This window comes from Bos taurus, chromosome 28 (genome assembly GCF_002263795.3).
Source record: "Bos taurus isolate L1 Dominette 01449 registration number 42190680 breed Hereford chromosome 28, ARS-UCD2.0, whole genome shotgun sequence".
NCBI lineage: Eukaryota > Metazoa > Chordata > Mammalia > Artiodactyla > Bovidae > Bos > Bos taurus.
The window spans coordinates 42,501,279-42,525,178 of NC_037355.1; the positions used below are offsets into that span (position 1 = coordinate 42,501,279).

A 23,900-nucleotide genomic window follows, 5' to 3' on the forward strand; every position below is an offset into this window, starting at 1 on the left:
AACTTATTGATATGCTTTCATTTTCTTTTTTCAACATTTTTATTGAGGGATAATTGACATATAACATTATATGAGTTTTCAGGTATACAACAAAATGGTTCTGTATTTGTATATACTGCAAAATGATCACCAGAACAAGTCTAGTTAACATCCTTTACCATATGTTTAAATTTTTTTTCTTGTGATGAGCACTTTAAAAATCTACTCTCTTAGCAGTTTTCAGATAATTTATTGGTGACCATATTATTATCAATGGTCACCAAGCTGTATATTATATCCCCATGACTTATTTTATAACTGGAAATTTGTACCTTTGACCCCCTTCACTCATTTCGTCCACCTCCCAGCTATGGCTTCTGCTGCTGCTGCTAAGTCACTTCAGTTGTGTCCGACTCTGTGTGACCCATAGACGGTAGCCCACCAGGCTCTGCTGTCCCTGGGATTCTCCAGGCAAGAACACTGGAGTGGGTTGCCGTTTCCTTCTCCAATGCATGAAAGTGAAAAGTGAAAGTGAAGTCGCTCAGTCATGTCCGGCTCTTAGCGACCCCATGGACTGCAGCCCACCAGGCTCCTCCATCCATGGGATTTTCCAGGCAAGAGTACTGGAGTGGGGTGCCATTGCCTTCTCCGGCTATGGCTTCTAGTAGACACCAATCTGTTTTCTATATCCATGAGCTTGGTCTTTGTTTTGTTTCATTTTTTAGATTTCACATTTAAGTGCGGTCATGTAGTATTTGTCTTTCTCTGATTTATTTCACTTAGCATAATGTCCTCAAGGTCCACTCATGTTCTTGCGAATAGCAAGATTTCCTTTTTTGTTGCTGAATAGTATTCAGCATTGTGTGTATGTTTATCTGTGTGTGTGTGTGTGTATGTGTATCTCACATCTATATCCATTCATCCATCTATGGATGAACACTTTGGTTGTTTCCATATCTTGGCTATAGTAAATAATGCTGCTGTGAAGATGAGGGTACATATATTTTTTTCAAATTAGTGTTTTAATTTTCTTTGGATGAATACCTAGAAGTGGAACTGCTGGATCATAGAATAGTTCCATTTTTAACTCCTTAAGGTGTTCCCTTGTGGCTCAGCTGGCAAAGAATCCACCTGTAATGCAGGAGATCTGGGTTCAGTCCCTGGGTTGGGAAGATCCCCAGAGAAGGGAAAGGCTACCCACTCCAGTATTCTGGCCTAGAGAATTCTATGGACTGTATAGTCCACGGAGCGGCATGGCAGCTGGAGCTGCAGCTGCATGGTGCTTGAGCGGTGGCTGTGCAGCGCTGGAGTGACTTGAAGGAGATACCCCATGTCCAAGGGCAAAGGAGAAGCCCCAGCAAGATGGTAGGAGGGGCGAGATCACATTTAGAGTCAAACTCCATACCCACCAGAGTTGCTCAGAGGGCTCAAACAAACCTTGTACAAACCAAGACCCAGAGACCCCACAGAGACTGAGACAGAACTGTGTTTGGGTGTCTCCTGAGGAGGTACGGGTCAGCAATGGACTGCTGCGGGGGCAGGGGCTCTGGGTGAAGTAGACCTGGGTATGGCATAAGCCCTCTTGGAGGAGGTCACCATTAACCCCACAATAGATCCTCCAGAACTTACACAGGACGTGGGGAAACAGATTCTGGGAGGGTACAAACAGAATCTTGTGCAAATCAAGACCCAGGAGAAAGGAGTCGTGACCCCACAAGAGACTGACCCATACTTGCCTGTGAGTGTCCAGGAGTCTTGGTGGAAGCACGGGTCAGCAGTCGCCTGCTGCAGGGTTGGGGGCACTGAGTGCAGCAGTGCCTGCATGGGACCTTTTGAAGGAGGTCTCCATTATCTTCATTACCTCCACCATAGTTTGTCCAGGTCAAATAACAGGGAGGGAACACAGCCCTGCCCTTCAACAGAAAATTGGATTAACGATTTACTGAATATGGCCCCGCCCATCAGAACAAGACCCAGTTTCCCCCTCAGTCAGTCTCTTCCATCAGAAAGCTTCCATAAGCCTCTTATCCTTCTCCACCAGAGGGCAGATAGACTGAAAACCACAATCACAGGAAACTAACCAATCTGGTCACATGAACCACAGCCTTGTCTAACTCAATGAAACTATCAGCCATGCCATGTAGGGCCACCCAAGACAGACGGGTCATGGTACAAAGTTTTGACAAACATGGTCCACTGGAGAAGGTAATGGCAAACCACTTCAGTATTCTTGCCTTGAGAACCCCATGAACAGTATGAAAAGGCAAAAAGATAGGACACTGAAAGATGAACTCGCCAGGTCAGTAGGTGCCCAATATGCTACTGGAGATCAGTGGAGAAATAACTCCACAAAGAATGAAGGGATAGAGCCAAAGAAAAAACAACACCCAGTTGTGTGTGTGACTGGTGATGGAAGTAAAGTCTGATGCTGTAAAGAGCAATATTGTATAGGAACCTGGAATGTCAGGTCCATGAATCAAGGCAAATTGGAAGTGGTGAAACAGGAGATGGCAAGAGGGAACACTGACATTTTAGGAATCAGCAAACTAAAATGGACTGGGATGGGTGAATTTAACTCAGATGACCATTATATCTACTACTGTGGGCAGGAATCCCTTAGAAGAAATGGGGTAGCCATCATGGTCAACAAGAGTCCGAAATGCAGTACTTGGATGCAATGTCAAAAACAACAGAATGATCTCTGTTCGTTTCCAAAGCAAACCATTCAACATCATGGTAATCCAAGTCTACACCCTGACCAGTAATGCTGAAGAAGTTGAATGGTTCTATGAAGACCTACAAGACCTTCTAGAACTAACACCCAAAAAAGATGTCCTTTTCATTATAGGGGACTGGAATGCAAAAGTAGGAAGTCAAGAAACACCTGGAGTAACAGGCAAATTTGGCCTTGGAATACAAAATGAAGCAGGGCAAAGGGTAATAGAGTTTTGCCAAGAGAACGCACTGATCATAGCAAACATCCTCTTCCAACAACACAAGAGAAGACTTTACACATGGACATCACTAGATGGTCAATACCGAAATCAGATTGATTATATTCTTTGCAGCCAAAGATGGAGAAGCTCTATACAGTCAGCAAAAACAAGACCAGGAGCTGACTGTGGCTCAGATCATGAACTCTTTATTGCTAAATTCAGACTTAAATTGAAGAAAGCAGGGAAAACCACTAGACCATTCATGTATGACCTAAATGAAATCCCTTATGACTATACAGTGGAAGTGAGAAATAGATTTAAGGGACTAAATCTGATAGAGTTCCTGAAGAACTATGCACAGAGGTTTGTGACATTGTACAGGAAGCAGTGATCAAGACCATCCCCAAGAAAAAGAAATGTGAAAAGGCAAAATGGTTGTCTGAGGAGGGCTTACAAACAGTTGAGAAAAGAAGAGAAGTGAAAAGCAAAGGAGAAAAGGAAAGATATACCCATTTGAATGCAGAGTTCCAAAGAATAGCATGGAAATATCAGAAAGCTTTCTTCACTGATCAATGCAAAGAAATAGAGGAAAACAATGGAATGGGAAAGACTAAAGATCTCTTCAAGGAAATTAGAGATACCAAGGGAACATGTCATGCAAAGATGGGCTCGATAAAGGACAAAAATGGTATGGACCTAACAGAAGCAGAAGATATTAAGAAGAGGTGGCAAGAATCCACAGAAGAATTATACAAAAAAGATCTTCATGGCCCAGATAATCACGATGGTGTGATCACTGACCTAGAGCCAGACATCCTGGAATGTGAAGTCAAGTGGGCCTTAGAAAGCATCACTATGAACAAAGCTAGTGTAGGTGATGGAATTCCAGTTGAGCTATTTCAAATCTTAAAAGATGATGCTGTGAAAGTGCTGCACTCAACATGCCAAAAAATTTGGAAAACTCACCAGTGGCCACAGGACTGGAAAAGGTCAGTTTTCATTCCATCCCAAAGAAAGGCATGCTAAAGAATGCTCAAACTACCTTACAATCACAGTCATCTCACATACTAGCAAAGTAATGCTCAAAATTCTCCAAGCTAGGCTTCAACAATACATGAACCGTGAACTTCCAGATGCTCAAGCTGGATTTAGAAAAGGCAGAGGAACCAGAGTTCAAATTGCCAATATCTGTTACCATAGACAAAGCAAGAGAGTTCCAGAAAACCATCTACTTCTGCTTTATTGACTATGCCAAAGCCTTTGACTGTGTGGATCACAATAAACTGTGGAAAATTCTTCAAGAGATGGGAATACCAGACCACCTGATCTGCCTCCTGAGAAATCTGTATGCAGGTCAAGAAGTAACAGTTAGAACTGGACATGGAACAACAGACTGGTTCCAAATAGGAAAAGGAGTACATCAAGGCTGTATATTATCACCCTGCTTATTTAACTTATAAGCAGAGTACATCATAAGAGATGCTGGAATGGATGAAGCACCAGCTGGAATCAAGATTGCCGGGAGAAATATCAATAACCTCAGATATGCAGATGACACCACCCTTAAGCAGAAAATGAAGAACTAAAGAGACTCTTGATGAAAGTGAAAGAGAATTAAAAAGTTGGCTTAAAACTCAACATTCAGAAAACTTAGATCATGGCATCTGGTCCCATCACTTCATGGCAAATAGATGGGGAAACAGTGGAAACAGTGACAGACTTTATTTTCTTGGGCTCCAAAATCACTGCAGATGGTGACTGCAGCCATGAAATTAAAAGACGCTTGCTCCTTGGAAGAAAGGTATGACCAATCTAGACAGCTTTTAAAAAGCAGAGAGATTACTTTGCCAACAAAGGTTCATCCAGTCAAAGCTATGGTTTTTCCAGTAGTCATGTACAGATGTGAGAGTTGGACTATAAAAAAAGATGAGCACGAAGAATTGATGCTTTTGAACTGTGGTGTTGGAGAAGACTCTTGAGAGTCCCTTACACAGCAAGAAGAACCAACCAGTCCATCCTGAAGGAAATCAGTCCTGAATATTCACTGAAAGGACTGATGCTGAAGCTGAAACTCCAATACTTCGGCCACCTGATGCAAAGAACTGACTCATTTGAAAAGACCCTGATGCTAGGAAAGATTGAAGGCAGGAGGAGAACGGGACGACAGAGGATGAGAATGTTGGATGGCATCACTGACTCAATGGACATGAGTCTGAGTAAACTCTGAGAGTTGGTGATGGACAGGGAGGCCTTGTGTGCTGCAGTCCATGGGGTTGCAGAGTCAGACACGACTGAGGGACTGAACTGAATAGTCCATGGGGGTGCGAAAAGAGTCAGAAATGACTGAGCGACTTTCACTTTCACTTTAAGGGGCCTCCATGGTGTTTTCTGTGATGGCTGCACCAATTTACATTCCCATCAATATTTTACGCAGGTTCCCCTTTGTCCACATGCCAAAACTTATGTATCTCTTTGGTAACAGCCAATCTGCCAGGTGTGAGGTGGTGTTTCACTGTGGTTCTGATATGCGCTTCCCTGACGATTAGTGATGCTGAGCGTCTTTTCTTGGACCAGTAGGACATCTTGGGTGGAAAAAACGTCTGTTCAGATCATCTGCTCATTTTTTAAAAATCAGCTTCCTTTTTGGTTTGTTGTTACTTGTTTGTTATTGAGTTGTGTGAGTTCTTTATAAATTTTGGGCATTAACTCATTTTCAGGCATGATTTAGGAATATTTTATCTCTTCCTATAGGCTGCATTTTTCATTTCGTTGACAGTTTTCTTCGCTGTGCAGTAGCCTTTTAGTTTGATACGTCCTCACTTTTGTTTTTGCTTTTGTTGTCTTTACTTGGAGCCTGCATTTTCTTTCTGTAAAGTCTCCAGATTCTATAATAATTTTTTCTCCATTCATGCTCTTCATTATTTATGCCTTCTCTCAGCTTTCTAGATGTCTTACTATTAATAGAATCAATGTTGATCAAGCTATATTGATTCCCCTTATTATATATTTGTTATGTCATTTGTTTCTAGTCTTAACTTCCTCCAACTTTACTTTGGCTAATGTTGCTGTCCTTTAACTTCTTGAGATTAATGCTTGTTTATCTTACTAATTTTGCCCTTTCTTTCCTAACATATGTATCTAAGGCCACAAATTCCCCTCTAAATATTGCTCTAGCTCTCTCAAAAAAGTTTTTCAAGTTTCCTCCTAAACTTTGTCACTGCATCTTACAAGCTGATATTCTTTTGTTTTCATTCATTTCAAAATATTTTCTAATTTCTCTTTTTTGTTTGACTCATAAGTTATTTAGAAGTACATTGATAAATTTCCAAATACCTTGGAATTTTCAAAATACTTTTATATTGTTGATCTCCATTTAATTCCATAAACATATAGTTATTTTCCTTTTAATTATATTGAGACTATTTTTAACCCCAAATATAATCTGCTGATGAATATTCCACATGCACTTTAAAAACTGTGTGTTCTGCTATAGTTTGGTGCAGTGCTCTACAAATGTCAATTAGGTGAAGCAGGGTGATATTGCTCCACAACTTTTACAACCTTACTGATTTTCCGTCTACTTATTCCTATCAACTATTAAGAGGTAAAACCTTTAACTATAGTTGAAGATTTTTCTATCTTTCCACTTTTGTCAGTTCTATCAGTTTTTGGCTTCATATATTTTGAAGCTCTGGATTTGAAATGCCATTTTTCACATATGATATGTATTAAATGAAATGGGTTTCTCAGGCGGTGCTAGTGGTAAAGAACCTGCTTACCAATGCAGGAGACTTAAGTGATGGAGGTTCAATCCCTGGGTCAGGAAGATCCTCTGGAGAAGGGCATAGCAACCCACTCCAGTATTCTTGCCAGGAGAACCCCATGGACAGAGAAGCCTGGCAGGGACGATGATCAATAGGGTTGCAAAGAATCAGACATGACTGAAGCACCTGAACGTGCACACACATGCATTAAATATTCACAAATACATATGAGTCTATGGAGTCTATTTTTGACTATTTTGTCCCACTGAACCATTTATGTATCCCTATACTAGCATCACATTGTTTTAATTACTGTGACTTTGGACAATACCTTGATTATTGCTAAGGCAAACCCTCTCCCTTCCTCACAATTGATTTTTCTTTACAAAATATCATGGTTCATGCATTTATATTCATTCAGAATATCAGCATTGGTTGGTCAAGTTCCCGCTAAGTTTAATCTTCAGTATTTTATACATTTTATAGAATATATAGGATACATATCCCTATTGCTCAGAGATACTTTTCCCATTAGAGATATATATCCAAGGTTAGCTAACTTCTTCTTTAAAGGGTCATGATGATAAATATTTCAGACTTTATGGGCCATATGATCTCTACCACCTTGCCACTGCCATTGCAGCACAAAAGCAGCTACAGACAATATACAAAGAAGAACTCTATTTACAAAAATAGGCAATAGGTCAGATTTGGCCTGCAGGCTAATTTGCTGACCCTTGATATGCTACTGCTGCTGCTAAGTCGAGTCAGCCGTGTCCGACTCTGTGCGACCCCATAGACGGCAGCCCACCAGGCTCCCCCATCCCTGGGATTCTCCAGGCAAGAACACCGGAGTGGGTGGCCATTTCCTTCTCCAATGCATGAAACTGAAAAGTGAAGGCGAAGTCGCTCAGTCGTGTCCGATTCTTCACGACCCCATGGACTGCAGTCTACCAGGCTCCTCCATCCATGGGATTTTCCAGGCAAGAGTACTGGAGTGGGCTGCCATTGCCTTCTCTGGACCCTTGATATAGAGAAAGATTAATTTTTGGTGCATAGATATTTTTTATCCATACTTCATAATGAGTTTTCTAATACTATACTTGAGTTCACTATTTCTAGGTGGGCAAAATATCCAAACAAAAGATTATATGTTCCAATTTGCTAACATTTATGCCAATTATACCATTCTGCAATCTTATTGTGTTGGCTGGATAACTGTAGAGCAGTTCTCACTATAGTGCTAACAGGAGGTTCTGTTTTGTTAATCAGAAGACTCTATTTTTTCATCTCCAAATATGATGTTGCTTGCTAGTAGTATTTTTAAAATGTTGAGGTTTCAGATATGATGGTTACATCAGATATCTTTTAAAATTCCTTCTAATTCAAACTGTCTCATTATGAGGTCATTAGTATTGCTTTGTGATTGTGGCAATGGACAAACTGAGTGCTCCCCTGAATGACTCATTGTCCCATCATTGACCTATTTAATGAATACTTTCCAATCTTCTCGTTTAGTTACTTGAAATTCAAGACAACATTGAGGAAAATTAATTTTTTCTGGAGATTAAGAAAAAGTAAGTAGAACATGAAACTTATTTGTTTTAAAGTTATTTAAGCTGTTTTCCTTGAAATTTTTCAGTATAAATAAATCACTGAAATGACCTTTGAGTAACAATTGTAAACTTAATAAAAAATTCAATAGTCCTTTAGACAAATTGGGGGTGAAAGGTCTGCCGGGAGCCAGCATGAGGAGCTCCGCCCGTGGCAAAGGTCATGAGGAAGGAGGCTCGGCATACGCAAAGGCGGGATCGAGCCTCAGGAGTCCCCCTGGAAATTCTCGAGCATCTACCCCCAAAACCAGAGTCTGCCTACTTTCTGCTTTGTGCTCTCACCTACACCTCTGACTTTACGGGGGGCTGTCCCCCACTACCTCTCTCTGAAAAAAGAGTTAACTTACAGCTCCAGTTAATAATTCCTGGGTGTGACAGTGTTTCAACCTACAAACTCCTTTGGAAATCCTCTAGCCTGCCTGAATAGGTTTTTCCGGCCACATGTGATTGTTCAGAGCCTCCCAACTGTGAGAGGCATGAGGTGTTCTAAACTGTCTGAATACAGATTCCTTTGAGCAGTTAAAAGATTGATTAGAAATTGTATTGGTGAAGGGTTTTTCACTTGTTGGGCCAATGTTTGCTGCTAAGTTTCCATATCCCTTACCTGCTGTGTCCCTGGCAGTGTATTGATTAATATAATTGGTGTAAGTAGTAGCTTTAATGTTTGTAACCTGGGACCCTTGAGTTAATTCTTTTTCTTGTTATAGCCCACCACACCTTTGCCCTGTAGGAATGCAACTTTATCTAATACTTTTGGAGGGTGTCGCCTGACTAATCACCTTTAGAGAAAAATAAGTTTTCTGAAGAAAGGGTCTTAAAATGTTAACAGGCCTCCGGGCCAGAAGATGATGCAAATCACTTAAACTTTTGCATATGATAAGTTTGCAGGAAGAAAGCCTGGCTTGCTGCCTGACTCTACCCCTTCCCCCATTATCCTCTATGCATAACTTAAGGTATAAAAACTACTTTGGAAAATAAAGTGCGGGCCCTGTTTACCGAAACTTGGTCTCCCCATGTCGTTCTTTCTCTCACTGAGGCTGAGAAATTATTCAGCCTCTTTTCTCCACTGAATTTCCTCACTGAGCTATCCTTATTTAACCACTCTTTATATCTTTAATTAACATTTAAATAAGCTGTTGTTTCCTGATTGCTGATGCTGCCTCCCCTTCGAATTCCCTGGATCCACCGGGGCTGGACCCCGGCAAAGGTGCAAAAGAAAAATAAATTGGTGAGACTTACATGAGCATAAAATCTACATTTATTCCTGAAAAGTTCCGGTCCAATATATAAATTCACCAAGAGCATGTGATTTAAACTATATTTAAAGTTGAAGCTAATATGTACATATATGCTTATATTTAAATGTTGTAAAAGTTCCTCTAAATAAGCATTTATATACTCATATAGGTGTTAGTTAGGGCTTTCCTGGTGGCTCAGAGGTTAAAGCGTCTGCCTGCAATGAGGGAGACCTGGGTTCAATCCCTGGGTCAGGAAGATCCCCTGGAGAAGGAAATGGCAACCCACTCTAGTATTCTTGCCTGGAGAATCCCATGGATGGAGGAGCCTGGTGGGCTACAGTCCACAGGGTTGCAAAGAGTCAGACACAACTGAGCGACTTCACTTTCACTTTCATAGGTGTTAGTGGGAGTTTCATATTCATATCCTAAGGCAAAAATTGATTTATTATTGGCATAAAACTTTGTATTTCAATTAGTCAAAAATTTTCAATTTGGGATTCACTTCCCCAAAATGAAATAAAAACAAATGCAATTAGTATTTTCATATTTACTTATTTCCCTCAAAAACTAAAAATTAGTCCAGCTATAAAAATATGAGGCAGACATTAAAGAAGAGACATGTTTCCATCAAGAATTGTGGAAATTTTCTTTATAAGAACATTTCAAGGCCCAGATAATAAAAATACTTCAGGCAATACGTAGTAAATCTTTCAATTTAAATAATAGCATAGAATCCTTTTCATAAATATTACTGTACATTATATTTATTACTTTACTATGAGAGAAGAGAAAATTAGTAATATAAATATTAAACGCCAATCATCAAAATTAATGTTTACCACAGATTATTATTTACAAAAATAATGTAAATCGGCAAAATCAATTCATTTAATATAAATTACATTTCCAGCATTTAATTATTTTTAAAATGAGAAGTAGCAATTTTAATTCAACGTATTCAAGTGTTCATTCAGCTAAGGGAACAAAATAAGCTCTTAAAAATTCAAGACTTATGGGTTAATATTAGAAACCTTCTCAGTACAATGCAAAGACTTCTCTGATCTCAACTGAATTACATCATAGAAAGACATGTATCACTTGCTTTATAATCAAGTGTAACTGGTCACTAAAAGTCCTTGACAAAAATATCATTATAACTGTATGAGGCAAAGTCCTATAATAAGATGAATTTAATAATGGCCACATCTTTTGAAAAACAGAATATGGAAGTTTTCATTTTCACAACTACAAATTTGGTTCTCCAGAATCTGGTTCCCAAAGCCAACTTCTAAATGTCACGGCAGAGGTGGGGCAGTAATGGAAATAAATGATTTAATGGAACACTGAAGAAAAAAATAATCATCATAGATTTTAGTTTGAAAAATATATCTGGCGTAACAGATACCTGGAAGTACGTAATAAAGCTTATATCAAAGTTTATTGCCCTCTAAAGCTAAAGGGAAGAGATTAAGAGGCAAGTAAGATGTAATGTTTGCTTTTAACAAAGCAGACTAACATGTAAAGTGTTAGGGTGGGATAGGAAAGAACTCAAGAACGGGCAAAAATTTCCTCTTGGACTTTCTACATAAACATCTATTTTAGTTTTGGACTGTCCACCAGTGTGCTCAAGTGATGGAGAAGAGGAACTCTGCCCACCCATGAAAATTCCCAGACCTTGTCCAGCTGCTCTAGAAAGGCAGCTTGTCCTTTGAGGTCCCTGGGGCTCCACAGGAGTAGAGAAATACAGTGAAAGGGAATCCAATTTGCATAGAAAGTTGACCCTTTCTAACTGGGTTCTTTAGTGACTTAAGCTATTCAAATACCACCTAAAAGTACAGACTCTAGTTAAAAAACATGGATACGTATCTGTCTTGAAAATGCTTGTAAGAAATCATGATATAAGCTCATGATCTTGTGATCCTGAAAATTCTCAGCTCCCTCCAGCTGTCTTTCCAAATAAAATCTTAAATAACAGAGTTTAAATCCTTTACTGGGTTCTGTAATCTCTTCAACCAAATAGACGGAAGTCGTTTTACATAACTTTCATTTCATGGGAAAATATGGGAAGGTATTTGATATCACCTAAGTAAGATCAGTGGGTAAACACCATTTACCCCAAACCAAATGGCACTGCCTTCAGGGAACTGTCAGAAAGTCAAACGATATACCAAGAAAGCACATTTGTATAAGCAAAGCCCTTCAAGCACAGCTCGAACGTGTTCTTTAAGAGGAGGCTCCAAGCCACTTGCTTATAATTTCAAGTGTGAGGCAATAGTTCTTACTTTACAGTCCAAAGCTTCTGAAGAACTTCAAGCACAATTTTATAACAAAACATATACTGCTCCTAAACACACACACATGAAAACAATGGGATGTCAATTGAATACCAATATCCACTTTCAGAAAAGACATTTGTACTTGTTAACCACAAAGTGCCTAAAAAGAGTGCCTTAACCTAAAAAGAACTGCCTAAAAAAGGTTAACATTTAACCAAGACCTTCTTATATGAATACATTTTTTAAAGCATCAGGAAGATAAACGGTAATAATATAGTCTTTGGTCTAGAATTAGTTAACTGAACAGAGGGGAATCTGACTCAATATCAGTCTCTTTATACCTTCATTGGATGAATCAAATTTAAACTTTTTAAAGATGTAGCCTCAGATCTCTTAGGCAACCCTAGTTCAAAGGAAATACTTCATATCACTGAACATTGCCTTAAAAAACCATAAAAAAGATTTAGGGGTACCTGTCTGTTTTTATTATCCATATTCTCTTGACCCTTCAATAATTAGTATAACTAATACCTGTGATATTTATGCTATCTTTTTTATGACATGCCAATGACTGATACTTTAGTTGCAAATAAATGTCCTAAAATTGCCATTCATAAATTTATGGAAAATAATTTAGATATGTTACTTAAATAACATGGTATTATGGACTAAGCATGTGTTTGGGCATTAGGAGACTTCAGTTTCAGATTTGGCTCCTACACTTGCTCTCTGATAAAACAAACTTCATTGCTCTGAACTTGAGGTAGGTCATCAGTAATGTCAGAGCATAACTTATGTTTACCTCAAACAGTGAGAATTCAATGAAATTGTGTAGGTAAAAGAGCTTTACAAATTGTAACATGCTATACAATGTATGTTACAATGTAATATTCATCTTTATATCATTATTGTTCTTATGAGAATTTATGTGGCATGACTTACCTTTGTTTGGACCATTCCATGACGCTGTTCTCTCATTTGGCTCACTATATTCATGATGTCGAACTGTAACAGGATGACAGTAATTTTGTATTATCCAGAGAGGGGGAAAACACAAAACCCACAGATGCCTAAGGAGTATGCCATACTTCTTTCCAGTAAAAGATATCTCAAGATTTAACTGGCAAGTTCTCGTTTTCAGTCATAAGAGCATGTACTATGTTTAACCTAGTCTAGTGGATAAGGAAGACTTGTTCAAATGGGTTTCCAGGAAAAAGCAGGAAGCAATCATTTATAATAAGAAATGTTCTCCAAAAGAAATAACAACAAATTTGCCCCTGTGTATACTTTTCTGTTCTCCAAAGGGAGAACTTAAAGCAGCATTGTGATTCTGCAAGAGTCTGAAGCATAGAAAACCTTTTCTGGCCACAACAGTAACACAGCTGTTTCTCATATAAAGAGCCCTCTCAACTCAAATGGAGACCCTGAGCAGCAGCTGGCCCAACCCCAGATTCTGCACCTGTGCGTGGAGAACAGCACTGCCCAGTGTGGTCACCAAGCTGGGGCAGGTCTGCAAAAGGCTGTTGCCAGACCAGAGTGAGCTAAGTCCAGAAACTGGTAACAAGTGTTTAGAAAATCTTAATGGCAATCTGACAGTGGTGCCATGCCAAGCAGCCTCATCAGTGCAACAGGATATAGACCAGCTCAGGTGTTGTTCAACTTGCTTGAAAAGTCACACGTGGTGCAAGCTGAGGACCAGACATGTGCAATAAGACCACATGAAATTTAAGATTTGTCAACTGTCAACTATCATCCAAAAGCACATAAAAATCAGAGAAATGTTAAGTATGCCTTTATTTTTACAACTTTGTGTTACTATAACTTAAAAGTTTAATTACTCCTTTAAATATTTTTATATTGAAATAACTATAGATACATAGTAAGTTGCAAAAAATGTACAGGGATAGTCTGTGTATCTTTTCACCTAGTATTATACCAATTAGAGTATAATATCGAAACCAGGAAATTGACATTGGTATAATTTACTAGCCTTTTCATATTTTGCCAGTTTTACACGCAATCATTCGTCAACATAGGCATACATGTATTATTGTATACAAAGTTATCACACGTGAAGATCCATGTAACTGCAGCCACAACCAAGACGCATAACTATAGCACCATAAGCCTTCCTCCTGTTGTCTATTAGAACTACCCACCCGCTCCAACTGCCTCAACCCTTGGCGACCAGTAATCTGTTCTGAATCTCTACAGTTTTGTTATTTCAAGCAGATTACATAAAGGAATCATTTAATATCCAATTTTTTGAGACTTTTTGTTATTGCTAATTGCTTTGAGATTCATGAAAATTGAGTATATCAATAGTTCATTCCTTTTTGTTACTAAATAGTATTCCACAGTCGGAGAAGGCAATGGCACCCCACTCCAGTACTCTTGCCTGGAAAATCCCATGGATGGAGGAGCCTGGTGGGCTGCAGTCATGGGGTTGCGAAGAGTCGGGCACGACTGAGCGACTTCACTTTCACTTTTCACTTTCACGCATTGGAGAAGGAAATGGCAACCCACTCCAGTGTTCTTGCCTGGAGAATCTCAGGGACGGGGGAGCCTGGTGGGCTGCCGTCTCTGGGGTCGCACAGAGTCGGATACGACTGAAGCGACTTAGCAGCAGCAGCAGCAGTATTTCACAGTATGGGTGTGTTGAAGGACATCTAGGTTGTTTTCCAGTTTAGGGGGATGATAAATAGATGTGCTATGAACACATACATACAGGTTTTTACATGAACTGAAGTTTTCATTTCCATGGAATAAACACCCAAGAGTATTATTGCTAGGATTATATGGTAAGATTAGTTTAATTCTGCTTTTGTTTTTTTTTTCTAAGAAATTTAAAAACTACTTTCCAGACTGGATGCACCATTTTACATTCATTCCTATAAGCAATGGATGCTGCTGCTGCTCACTCGTGTCTGACACTTTGAGACCCTATGGACTGTAGCCCACCAGGCTCCTCTGTCCGTGGGATTCTCCAGGCAGGAATACTGGAGTGGGTTGCCACTGCTCCTCCAGGGGATCTTCCTGCCCCATGGATCAAAGCCATGTCTCCTGCATTGGTAGACAGAGTCTTCACCACTGAGCCACCTGTGAAGCATAAGCAATGTATAACTAATCCAGTTTTTTTCAAATCTTCATCAGCACTTGGTGTTGTCATTATTTTTTGTATTGGCCTTTCTAATCAATACCTAGTGATATTTCACCATGGTTTTAATTTCATTTTGTTGTTGTTGTTCAGTCGCCAAGTTGTGTCCGACTATTCTCAATCCCATGGATTGCAGCACGCCAGGCTTCCCTGTCCCTCAGCATTTCCTGGAGTTTGCTCAAACTCATGTCCATTGAGTCAGTGATGCCACCCAGCCCTCTCATCCTCTGTCACCCTTTTCTCCTTCTGCCTTCAATCTTCCCCAGCAACAGGGTCTTTTCTAATGAGTCAGCTGTTTGCATCAGGTGGCCAAAGCATTGAGCTTCAACATCAGTCCTTCCAAAGAGTATTTAGGGTTGATTTCCTTTAACATTGACTGGTTTGAAATCTCTTTGATTTCATTTACCTAAAGGCTAATGAAGTTGAGCCTCTTTTCATGTCATTGATTCATCCTTATCATTGAAACTTCATGTCTTTTACCTATTTTCTAACTGAATTGCTTGCTTACTTATAAGGTTTGACGTCTTTACAAATTCCAGGTGTGAGACCTTTGTTGGACATGTGGTTGCAAACAGTTTCTCTGAGTCTGTAGCTTGTCTTTCCATCTACCTCACAGGGTCTTTCACAGAACGAATTATTTTCATTGGCTTTCCCCCTAATATTAGCGACGGCAAAAATGTACGCTCTACCCGTTTTCAATACAACACTTGAAGCTCCAGGTAGTGCAGTGAGACCAGATAAAGAAATAAGAAGCAAATGCATTGGGAAGGGAGAGGCATGTCCCTGCTTGCGGCTGGGATGATCATCTATGTAGAAGATCTCAAGGAATCTAAAAACAGAACAAAGCAGGGCAAAACACCCTCTTAGAAACAAAAAGTGAGTTCAACAAGATCACAGGATACAAGATCAACATGAAAAAATCAACTGCACTTGTATATACATGTACATACAATGAACACAATAGTAAAAACACAATACCATTTACTGCTTGAAAGAAAATGAAATAAGATAAATCTAACAAAACACGTACAGAAGCTGTATGATGAAAATAACAAAATGCTGATGAAAGAAATCAAAGAAGATCAAAGAAGACCTAAATAAATTGACATACCACATTCATATTGGAAGATCCAACATAGTAAAATTCATCCTATCAAAATTCATCAAGCTTTTTTTATAAACATAGAAAAGCTAATTTTAAAATTTATATTGAAAGGCACAGACTTATAATAGCTAAACCAATTTTGAAAGAGAAAGAATCACTCTCCCTGTGTTAAGATTTCCTATATAGCTGCAGGAATCCAAAGTGTGGTATTAGCAAAGGATAGATACATAGATCAGTGAAACGGAATATGGAACTAGAATATTCAAAATATTCAAACTAAATGATTTTGAACTAAATATTCAAAATCATTTCTGACAAAGGTGCAAAAGCAATTCAGTGGAGGAAGAATAGCCTTTTCAACAAAGGAAACTTAACAGCTGGACATCTTTAGGCAAAAAAAAAAAAAAAGTGAACCTTGACTTAAGCCTCGCCCCTTCTAAAAACAATGAACTCAAAATGGGCTACAGACTTAAATGTCAAACATGAAACCATAGAACTTGAAGAAATGACATTGGAAAGATTCTTTGGGAACCCAGGCAAGGTGAAGAGTTCTCAAACTTGACACCGAAAGAATGATCCATGAAAGGAAATATGATACAAATTCAACTTCATTGAATTTAGAATCCATTGTTTCTTGAAAGTCTGTTTTATAATTTATATTTTAAGATTAGGCAAGTTATGGAAATAAATTTGTATTATTCATTTTTAACCTTAATTTACTGATAGCAAAAGAAGTGTCACTGGATTGTCTTCTCAAGAAAAGCACAGCTTTTCTGAATATAGCTTTAGTGGTTAACCAAATAATAATAATGGAAGTAACTGCAAAGAAATGAAGACCAAAAGAGTTCATGTTAATTTTACCTGGAATTATGATTCCTCATATATTGAGTTTTAGAGCCATTATTGACTGTGAAGTGCTAAAACCACACTTGTATTAACTGCAAAGATGTACTGGCTAACATAGCAAAGAAACACTTAAAATTTACTTGTCACATACAGAACAAAAGAAATAGGCTCCAAGACAAAAGAATTATTTTAAAGAATACTAAATTAAAAAGCTCATGTTCAATATTTCACATGAAACATATATACTTTGCAGACTTACAAAATTATGCTTTGAACGGCTAAGATTAAAAACACATACACGACAACCAGACAATGGTGATAGAAGTCATACTGAAAGTGTTTTATTGAAAATTTGGAGTGAAGGTGTGGCAGAAAAAGGTCAAGTTCCATTTTTCTAATGAAATCACAGTGTGACAAATTCAGGGACTGGCGAGTGACACAGAGCAGTACCAGCTCACAGAACAAAAGTAGCGAAGTATTTACCATCACAACCTATTGAATAAAAGATACTGCTGACATAATGACTCAGTATATGCGTGATTTGAACATGAAGTGATAAGAAAGAAGGATTTTTCCTTTTCTGTTTTATTACTGGCAATTACAACTAACTAATTTTAAATGGCACAAAATTGCTCACAAATATGGTTTTTCCAGTAGTCATGTATGGACGCGAAAGTTGGACCATAAAGAAAGCTGAGCACCGAAGAACTGGTGCTTTTGAACTGTTGTGTTGAAGAAGACTCTTGAGAGTCCTTGGACTACAAGGAGATCAAATCAGTCAATCCTAAAGAAAATCAGTCCTGAACATTCACTGGAAGGACTGATGCTGAAGCTGAAATTCCAATACTCTGGCCACCTGATGCAAAGAACTGACTCATTGCAAAAGAGTCCTCATTGCTGGGGAAGACTTGAGGCAGGAGAAGAGGACAGAGAATGAGATGCTTGGATGGCATCACTGACTCAATGGACATGAGTTTGAGCAAGCTCAGGGAGTTGGTGATGGACAGGGAAGCCTGGTGTGCTGCAGTCCATGGGGTTGTAAAGAGTCGGACACGACTCAGCGACTGAACTGAACTAATTTTAAATGGCATGAAATTGCAAAGTACGACATTGTCATCAAATGTAATTTGGAGCTTGAGTTTTGTGTAGGATTATGTTCTGGTCGTAGAACTGCAATGACAAGAAAACAGTCTGAGACAGTTACACAGATTAAAGAATTTATCCCAAATGTGAGTCAGTTCTAGTGAGGTGGATGAACCTAGAGACTGTTACACTGAGTGAAGTAAGTCGGAAAGAGGAAAACAAATATCATACGTTAACGCATATACGTGGAATCCAGAAAAATGGTACTGATGAATCTATTCGCAAAGCAGGAATAGAAACACAGCCGTAGAGAACAGACTTGTGGACACGGTGAAGGGAGGAGAGTTGGGACACGCTGAGACAGTAGCTCTGAGACATATGAATCACCATATGTAGAACAGACAGCTGCACGGGGAGCTGCTATACGACACAGGGAGCTCAGCTTGGTGCTCTGTGACAGCCTCGAACGGCAGGATGCGGTCGGAGGTGGGAGAGAGGTTCAGGAAGGAGGGTGCATATGTATGCTTGTGACTGATTCACTCTGTTGTATGTCAGAGACCAATACAACACTGTAAAGCAATTACCCTCCAATTAAAAACAAATTTTTAAAAACAGTCTTGCTACCAAAAAAACAAAAACCAAAGAACCCCTTCCAGATGAACCAGACAGTGTGTTTAGTGATAGGGTAAGTATTTTTGATTTTGTGAAGGTTAATGTGTTAAATTTTGGACTATTCACTTCGTTACATAATAATATGGTAACTGATATTTAACTGTCGCTGTATGATGAACAGCATGTTAGAGGGGAAAGTTCTATCAAGAATGTTTCAACTACAGAACAATCTCAGGTTTTCCTCAAGAGAAGAGCCAGCTTGTTCCCAGTGTTTTAAGGATTTTTACGCAAGCTTACTTAAAAATAAAACTGACTATAAAATAACAGTAAAAAGAAATAAAGTGTTATATTTTCTCAGATCTTCATATCCTTTAGAGTTATAACTGATAAACTAATCTTAAAATGTCGGTCACATGTGGCTGAAAGCAGCCTGCAGCACGTAGGACTCTGTGTGAGTTCCACGGCACACAAACCGGTCTGCATCCTGTTTACCAGACCAACCCACTGTCACGCTCGTGGATGTCTCTGAAATATATCAAACTGCTTTGAAAGTTTCTAAATGCTTACTCTCAATTTCAGAAAACTTATCTTTCTGCAAATAACAAACATTCACAGATTGGTACTGGTCTAAGACCATACTTTGAGTAGCTCTGGTGAACAAAATTTCTGAAAAGAGTAGAGATGGGCATCAGTAAGGATACTGGACATCTCAAGCCTCTATGAAAAGCCAATAAGGCAACACTGGATGCATTTCCTATTTCTGAACCATTTTCCATCAAATCTGCTGCTAAGTCGCTTCAGTCGTGTCTGACTCTGTGCGACCCCATAGACGGCAGCTCACCAGGCTCCCCCGTCCCTGGGATTCTCCAGGCAAGAACACTGGAGTGGGTTGCCGTTTCCTTCTCCAGTGCATGAAAGTGAAAGGTGAAAGTGAAGTTGCTCAGTCGTGTCCGACTTAGCGACCCCATGGACTGCAGCCCACCAGGCTCCTCCGTCCATGGGGTTTTCCAGGCAAGAGTACTGGAGTGGGGAGCACCCTTAATTGTAAAATACATCACTATTTTACATACTGCTAAGAAAAACACTGTTATTTAAGCTGATGGATGACTTATTATAAAGCACATTTTGAGTTTACAAAAGGTATAATGGCAGGGGAAAAAAGTGCTCTGTAGAAGCATAAAATACAATATTTATAGTTTTTACAATTTCTATAAGTTATATAAAATGAGAACAAATATAAACAAATTAATTATGATGAAGAACCTATAAAATAAAAATTATGCTAATGTATTTTCTATTAAAAGGATAAAACAACATTAATTACAGGAACAGGTAACATCAGATTCATACTACTGAAATTTTCAGCATTTTTTAGTATTTTTGTCATTTTTTGACCACCCAGTTTATATTCACTGTTTGTAATAAAACTCTCAGCTTGCTTTGGGAAACCGTTACTTTTTTATCCTCAGCCTTATAGCCTAGAGTAGTCCTGACTTTAATGGACCAGTATCTCCCACAGTGGTTAGTTTAAGGAAAGGGTTATAGCTGAATCACAAACAGGGAAATGCTAGGAGATACTGGCTCAAGCTTCTGAGAAGAAGAGACTTCCTCCGTCCTTTAGAAAGTCCCTGGTAGAGGCCATTTTTCTATCCCCGACATAATGCGACCTTAGGATGTAAACATGTAGAACTTATGCAACCCATTTGTTGTCATAGGGGTGGCCTGGTCACTGCTGGCGTATAACTGCATATAGCCTGAGAGAGCAGTGATTTAACATTTATGCTGATAATAAGATAACCGCAGAATTTGCCTATCAGGGCAAATGCCTCCCAGCCCTTGTTGCCTTTTGACTGAGCTGCCGACTTTCCTATTCCTTGGAGACACAGTAAGAGGCACCACCCTCCTCAGCCCAAGTGCCTGCTAAGTAAACAATGTCTTCCCTCACCTCGGCAGCACAGGAAAGCAGTTCAGTACAAGCAGGCCTTCTGGGGCACAAATCTAAAGTCATGCTCCCTAATTAGTCAATCTAAAGGTAACAGTAAAATCACTACATGTCTAATTCTTGTGTCTGTCTCTTAGCTGGTTCCAAATTTAGGAAGAAAGTAAAGAATTGTTAATGGTTGACTAACACCCAGCAATATTATTATCCTTATTTTATGTAAGAGAAAACTAGATTTCAGAGAAAATGAGCAATTTGTACAAAGTCACCAAAATCTAAAGTGTGTGGCAAACTAGCAGTCAGACCCAGGGACCTCTCATTAACTCTGAAGTCTACTTTTTTCCCCAATGTGCTCACATGCATGTATTTCTATTCATTAAAAACAGACACACCTTTGGGCCTTCCCCAGTGATCTACTGGTTAAGAATCCATGTTTTCACTGCGAAGGGCACAGGTTTGACCCCTGGTCAGGGAAGTAAGATCCCACATGCTGTGCAGGGCAACCAAAAAAATAAACAGGCACACGTCACTGACATTCTTTAACAAGACTCTAAAAACTGTACATGTGGGTGGAAGCAAGAAAAGAAAAATGGACTCATATTTACTGTACTCCAGACATTGTCTGAAGCCATTCATTTGCATTATCTATTTAGTTTAATCCTCAGAACCACCTCTAAGAACCTGCAGCCATTAAGTCAGAAGCAGGTATCGAAAGCTGACACGCTTTCTATTGACTCAGTTGCTCTTGAAGGCCAAATATTAGTCTCCAGCTATGAGAAGGCTGTTAGAAATAGTGTTTACTAACAGCATCAGTTTGGGTGCTTAATTCACACACTTACCGAAAAGTTCTTTTCAATGGCACAGAATACGACATCCACACACAGGAACACCCCTGTCCGGCCCACGCCTGCGCTGCAGTGGACGACGACGGGCCCTGTGAGGTGGCTCTTCCTCACATAACGAACGTACTTTATAAACCCTTCTGCTGAAGCAGGAGTGCCATGGTCTGGCCAGTTGGTGAACTGCAAGTGTTTCACAAAGTGACTAGCTCCCGTCTGTGGGGGCGGGGGTGGGGAGGGAGAGAGACAGGGAAGGGGAGAGAGAGAAGAGAGATTTATCAACTCTTCATATTAGAGAGCTTCTCTTAATTTCTAATATGCCACAAATAGTAATAATAATGGCCATATGGTAATACATTAATAAAAATAGGACTACTAACAGGTAACATGAATTTAGGACTTACTCTGGAGGAACGGTACCAAAGACTTCGCATGCATTATCTCATTTAATCCTCACATCAGCCCTGGGGTGGCAGACACTGTGTTATCCTCATTTTACAGATGAAAAAGTAAGAATTTGAGTGACTGATAGATGTATGCTAGGTCAGGAGGCTCATATGTTTAGAGCTGGGACAATAATGTAGTCCTTCCAAATCTAACGCTACCATCTTTCTTCTGCACCATGAGAATGCAGAAGAAACCAAACAAACCAGGAATCCAAAACAGAGTGGAAATGAGCTAACATGTTGGGAATAATGTAGGAAAGCAATATATCTTGGTTTCAATATTGTGATCTGCTGTGCTTAGTCGCTCAGTCATGTCCAACTCTTTGCAACTCCATGGACTGTAGCCCGCCAAGTTCCTTGGTCCATGGGGATTCTCCAGACAAGAATACTAGAGTGGATTGCCATGCCCTCCTCCAGGGGATCTTCCCAACCCAGGGATATAACTGAGGTTTCCCGCATTGGAGGCGGATTCTTTATTCTTCACCAGAGAAGCCCAAATATGATACTAAATTTAATTAAAACAGGTAGGTGCTGTCAAGATGCTTAATCAGGGTTTGATGGGAAGCAACCTCTTCTGGCAACCAGGACAGGGTGGTTAATGACCATGTGAGTAGACTTTGGTCCTTATTCTTTCGCTGAGCCCCCTGAAAGTGGAGTTATGGACTCTCCCAGGGGTTGACAGATAAGATGCTTTGAGTTTACCCATCATTCTTTCAGAGGGTTCACCCCTTCCCCAGTGTGGAACCCTCATTTTACTCCAGTGGGCACGCTTGTGAAGAAATTCAGGAAGGATTTCTCACTCCTTCTCTACTTCTCCTTAATGCACCACTTTTTCCCCCAAGTTCCAAATAAAAATACCATTTTCTATGGTGTTAGAAAATAGAACTCAAGTTTGAATCATTGGTACATGAAACTGGACGAGGCAAACGATGCTTAAAAATCGCGTGAAGGAACCAGTGAGGATAGGTCTCACTCCATCACGTATTTCAGGAATTAAACCTTTCCTACACTGTTGACCACTGAGAATCTGCACAAAGGTGGGCATCACTGCTTTCCTGACCCAGTACCATGAGGCAGATTCTTCAAACATTAGCCCCATGGTCTTGAGATCTGGGAACATCAGCCCAAAGGCCACCATTCTAGATCGCCTTGCCAACTCCACAGGTGGACCTGAACATTTGAATCTTTTCAGACAGATCGTTCCTCTGGGCCTCCCACCTGACCTATATTCTCCAAGCATGCTGTCCTTCTCTGCCACAGCACACATCACATGCCATTTAGAACTGGTGTCTTCCTTCCCCACTAGACTGTAAGTACTCTAAGAGTGGAGCCTGTGCCTGCTTTCTACCTCCAGCGTCTGACACAGTACTTGGTTCACATCGGGGAATCAAATGTTAGGAGAGGGAGGCCTCAGGCAAATCCTCGGGCATACAGAGCAAAGGCAGGGCCTCAGCGCAGAGCAAACGCAGGGCCTCACACGCAGCTAGCAAGCCCGACGTCAATGTCAAACACTGTTATTATTCTCGGCCTCCCTGGTCACACCACTGTGTACTCTGATCCTCAGACTCCTCGATTCTTTCTGTCTCTGTCCCGACTTTATCTTTTCAACATCTCCCTTCTCACTCAGACCCCCAGCTCCGTTCAGTCACTCAGTCGTGTCCGACTCTTTGCCACCCCATGGACTGCAGCATGCCAGGATTCCCTCTCCATCACCATCTCCCAGAGCTTGCTCAAACTCATGTCCATTGAGTCAGTGATGCCATCCAACCATATCATCCTCTGTCATCCCCTTCTCCTCCTGCCTTCAATCTTCCCCAGCATTAGGGTCTTTTGCAATGAGTCAGTTCTTCACATTGAGTGGCCAAAGTATTGGAATTTCAGCTTCAGCATCAGTCCTTCCAGTGACTGAATTCCTTTAGGATTGACTGGTTTGATCTCCTCAGGCCCCCATGCTACAGTGAACTCTTGGAAGGCATCATCACTTCCCTAAATGCTGCTTCTACTTCCTTGCCTTGCCTCCATGGGTGTTGCACTCTGCAGTTCTCTCTAATCCAGGCAACCTATTCT

General features: G+C 39.9%; 1 protein-coding gene across 9 annotated transcripts in view; it reads right to left on the bottom strand.

Annotated features, from left to right (window-relative positions):
* The window catches only part of PTPN20 (protein tyrosine phosphatase non-receptor type 20), a 124,623-nt gene that overhangs the window by 49,185 nt on the left and 51,538 nt on the right, over positions 1-23,900 (bottom strand). For 7 of the 9 annotated variants that reach the window (XR_009493277.1, XM_059882709.1, XM_059882713.1 and 4 more), the window contains 2 exons: positions 21,388-21,603; positions 12,749-12,811 (listed from right to left, as the gene is read on the bottom strand). Coding sequence is in view for 8 of the 9 variants with exons in the window: in XM_059882709.1 (XP_059738692.1) it covers positions 12,749-12,811; positions 21,388-21,603 (279 nt within the window). In the remaining variant the exon portion in view is untranslated. Of the gene's footprint in view, positions 1-9,548; positions 9,956-10,009; positions 11,875-12,748; positions 12,812-21,387; positions 21,604-23,900 lie in introns of those variants that run through there. The other 2 variants (XM_059882708.1, XM_024986869.2) reach the window with 2 other exon arrangements.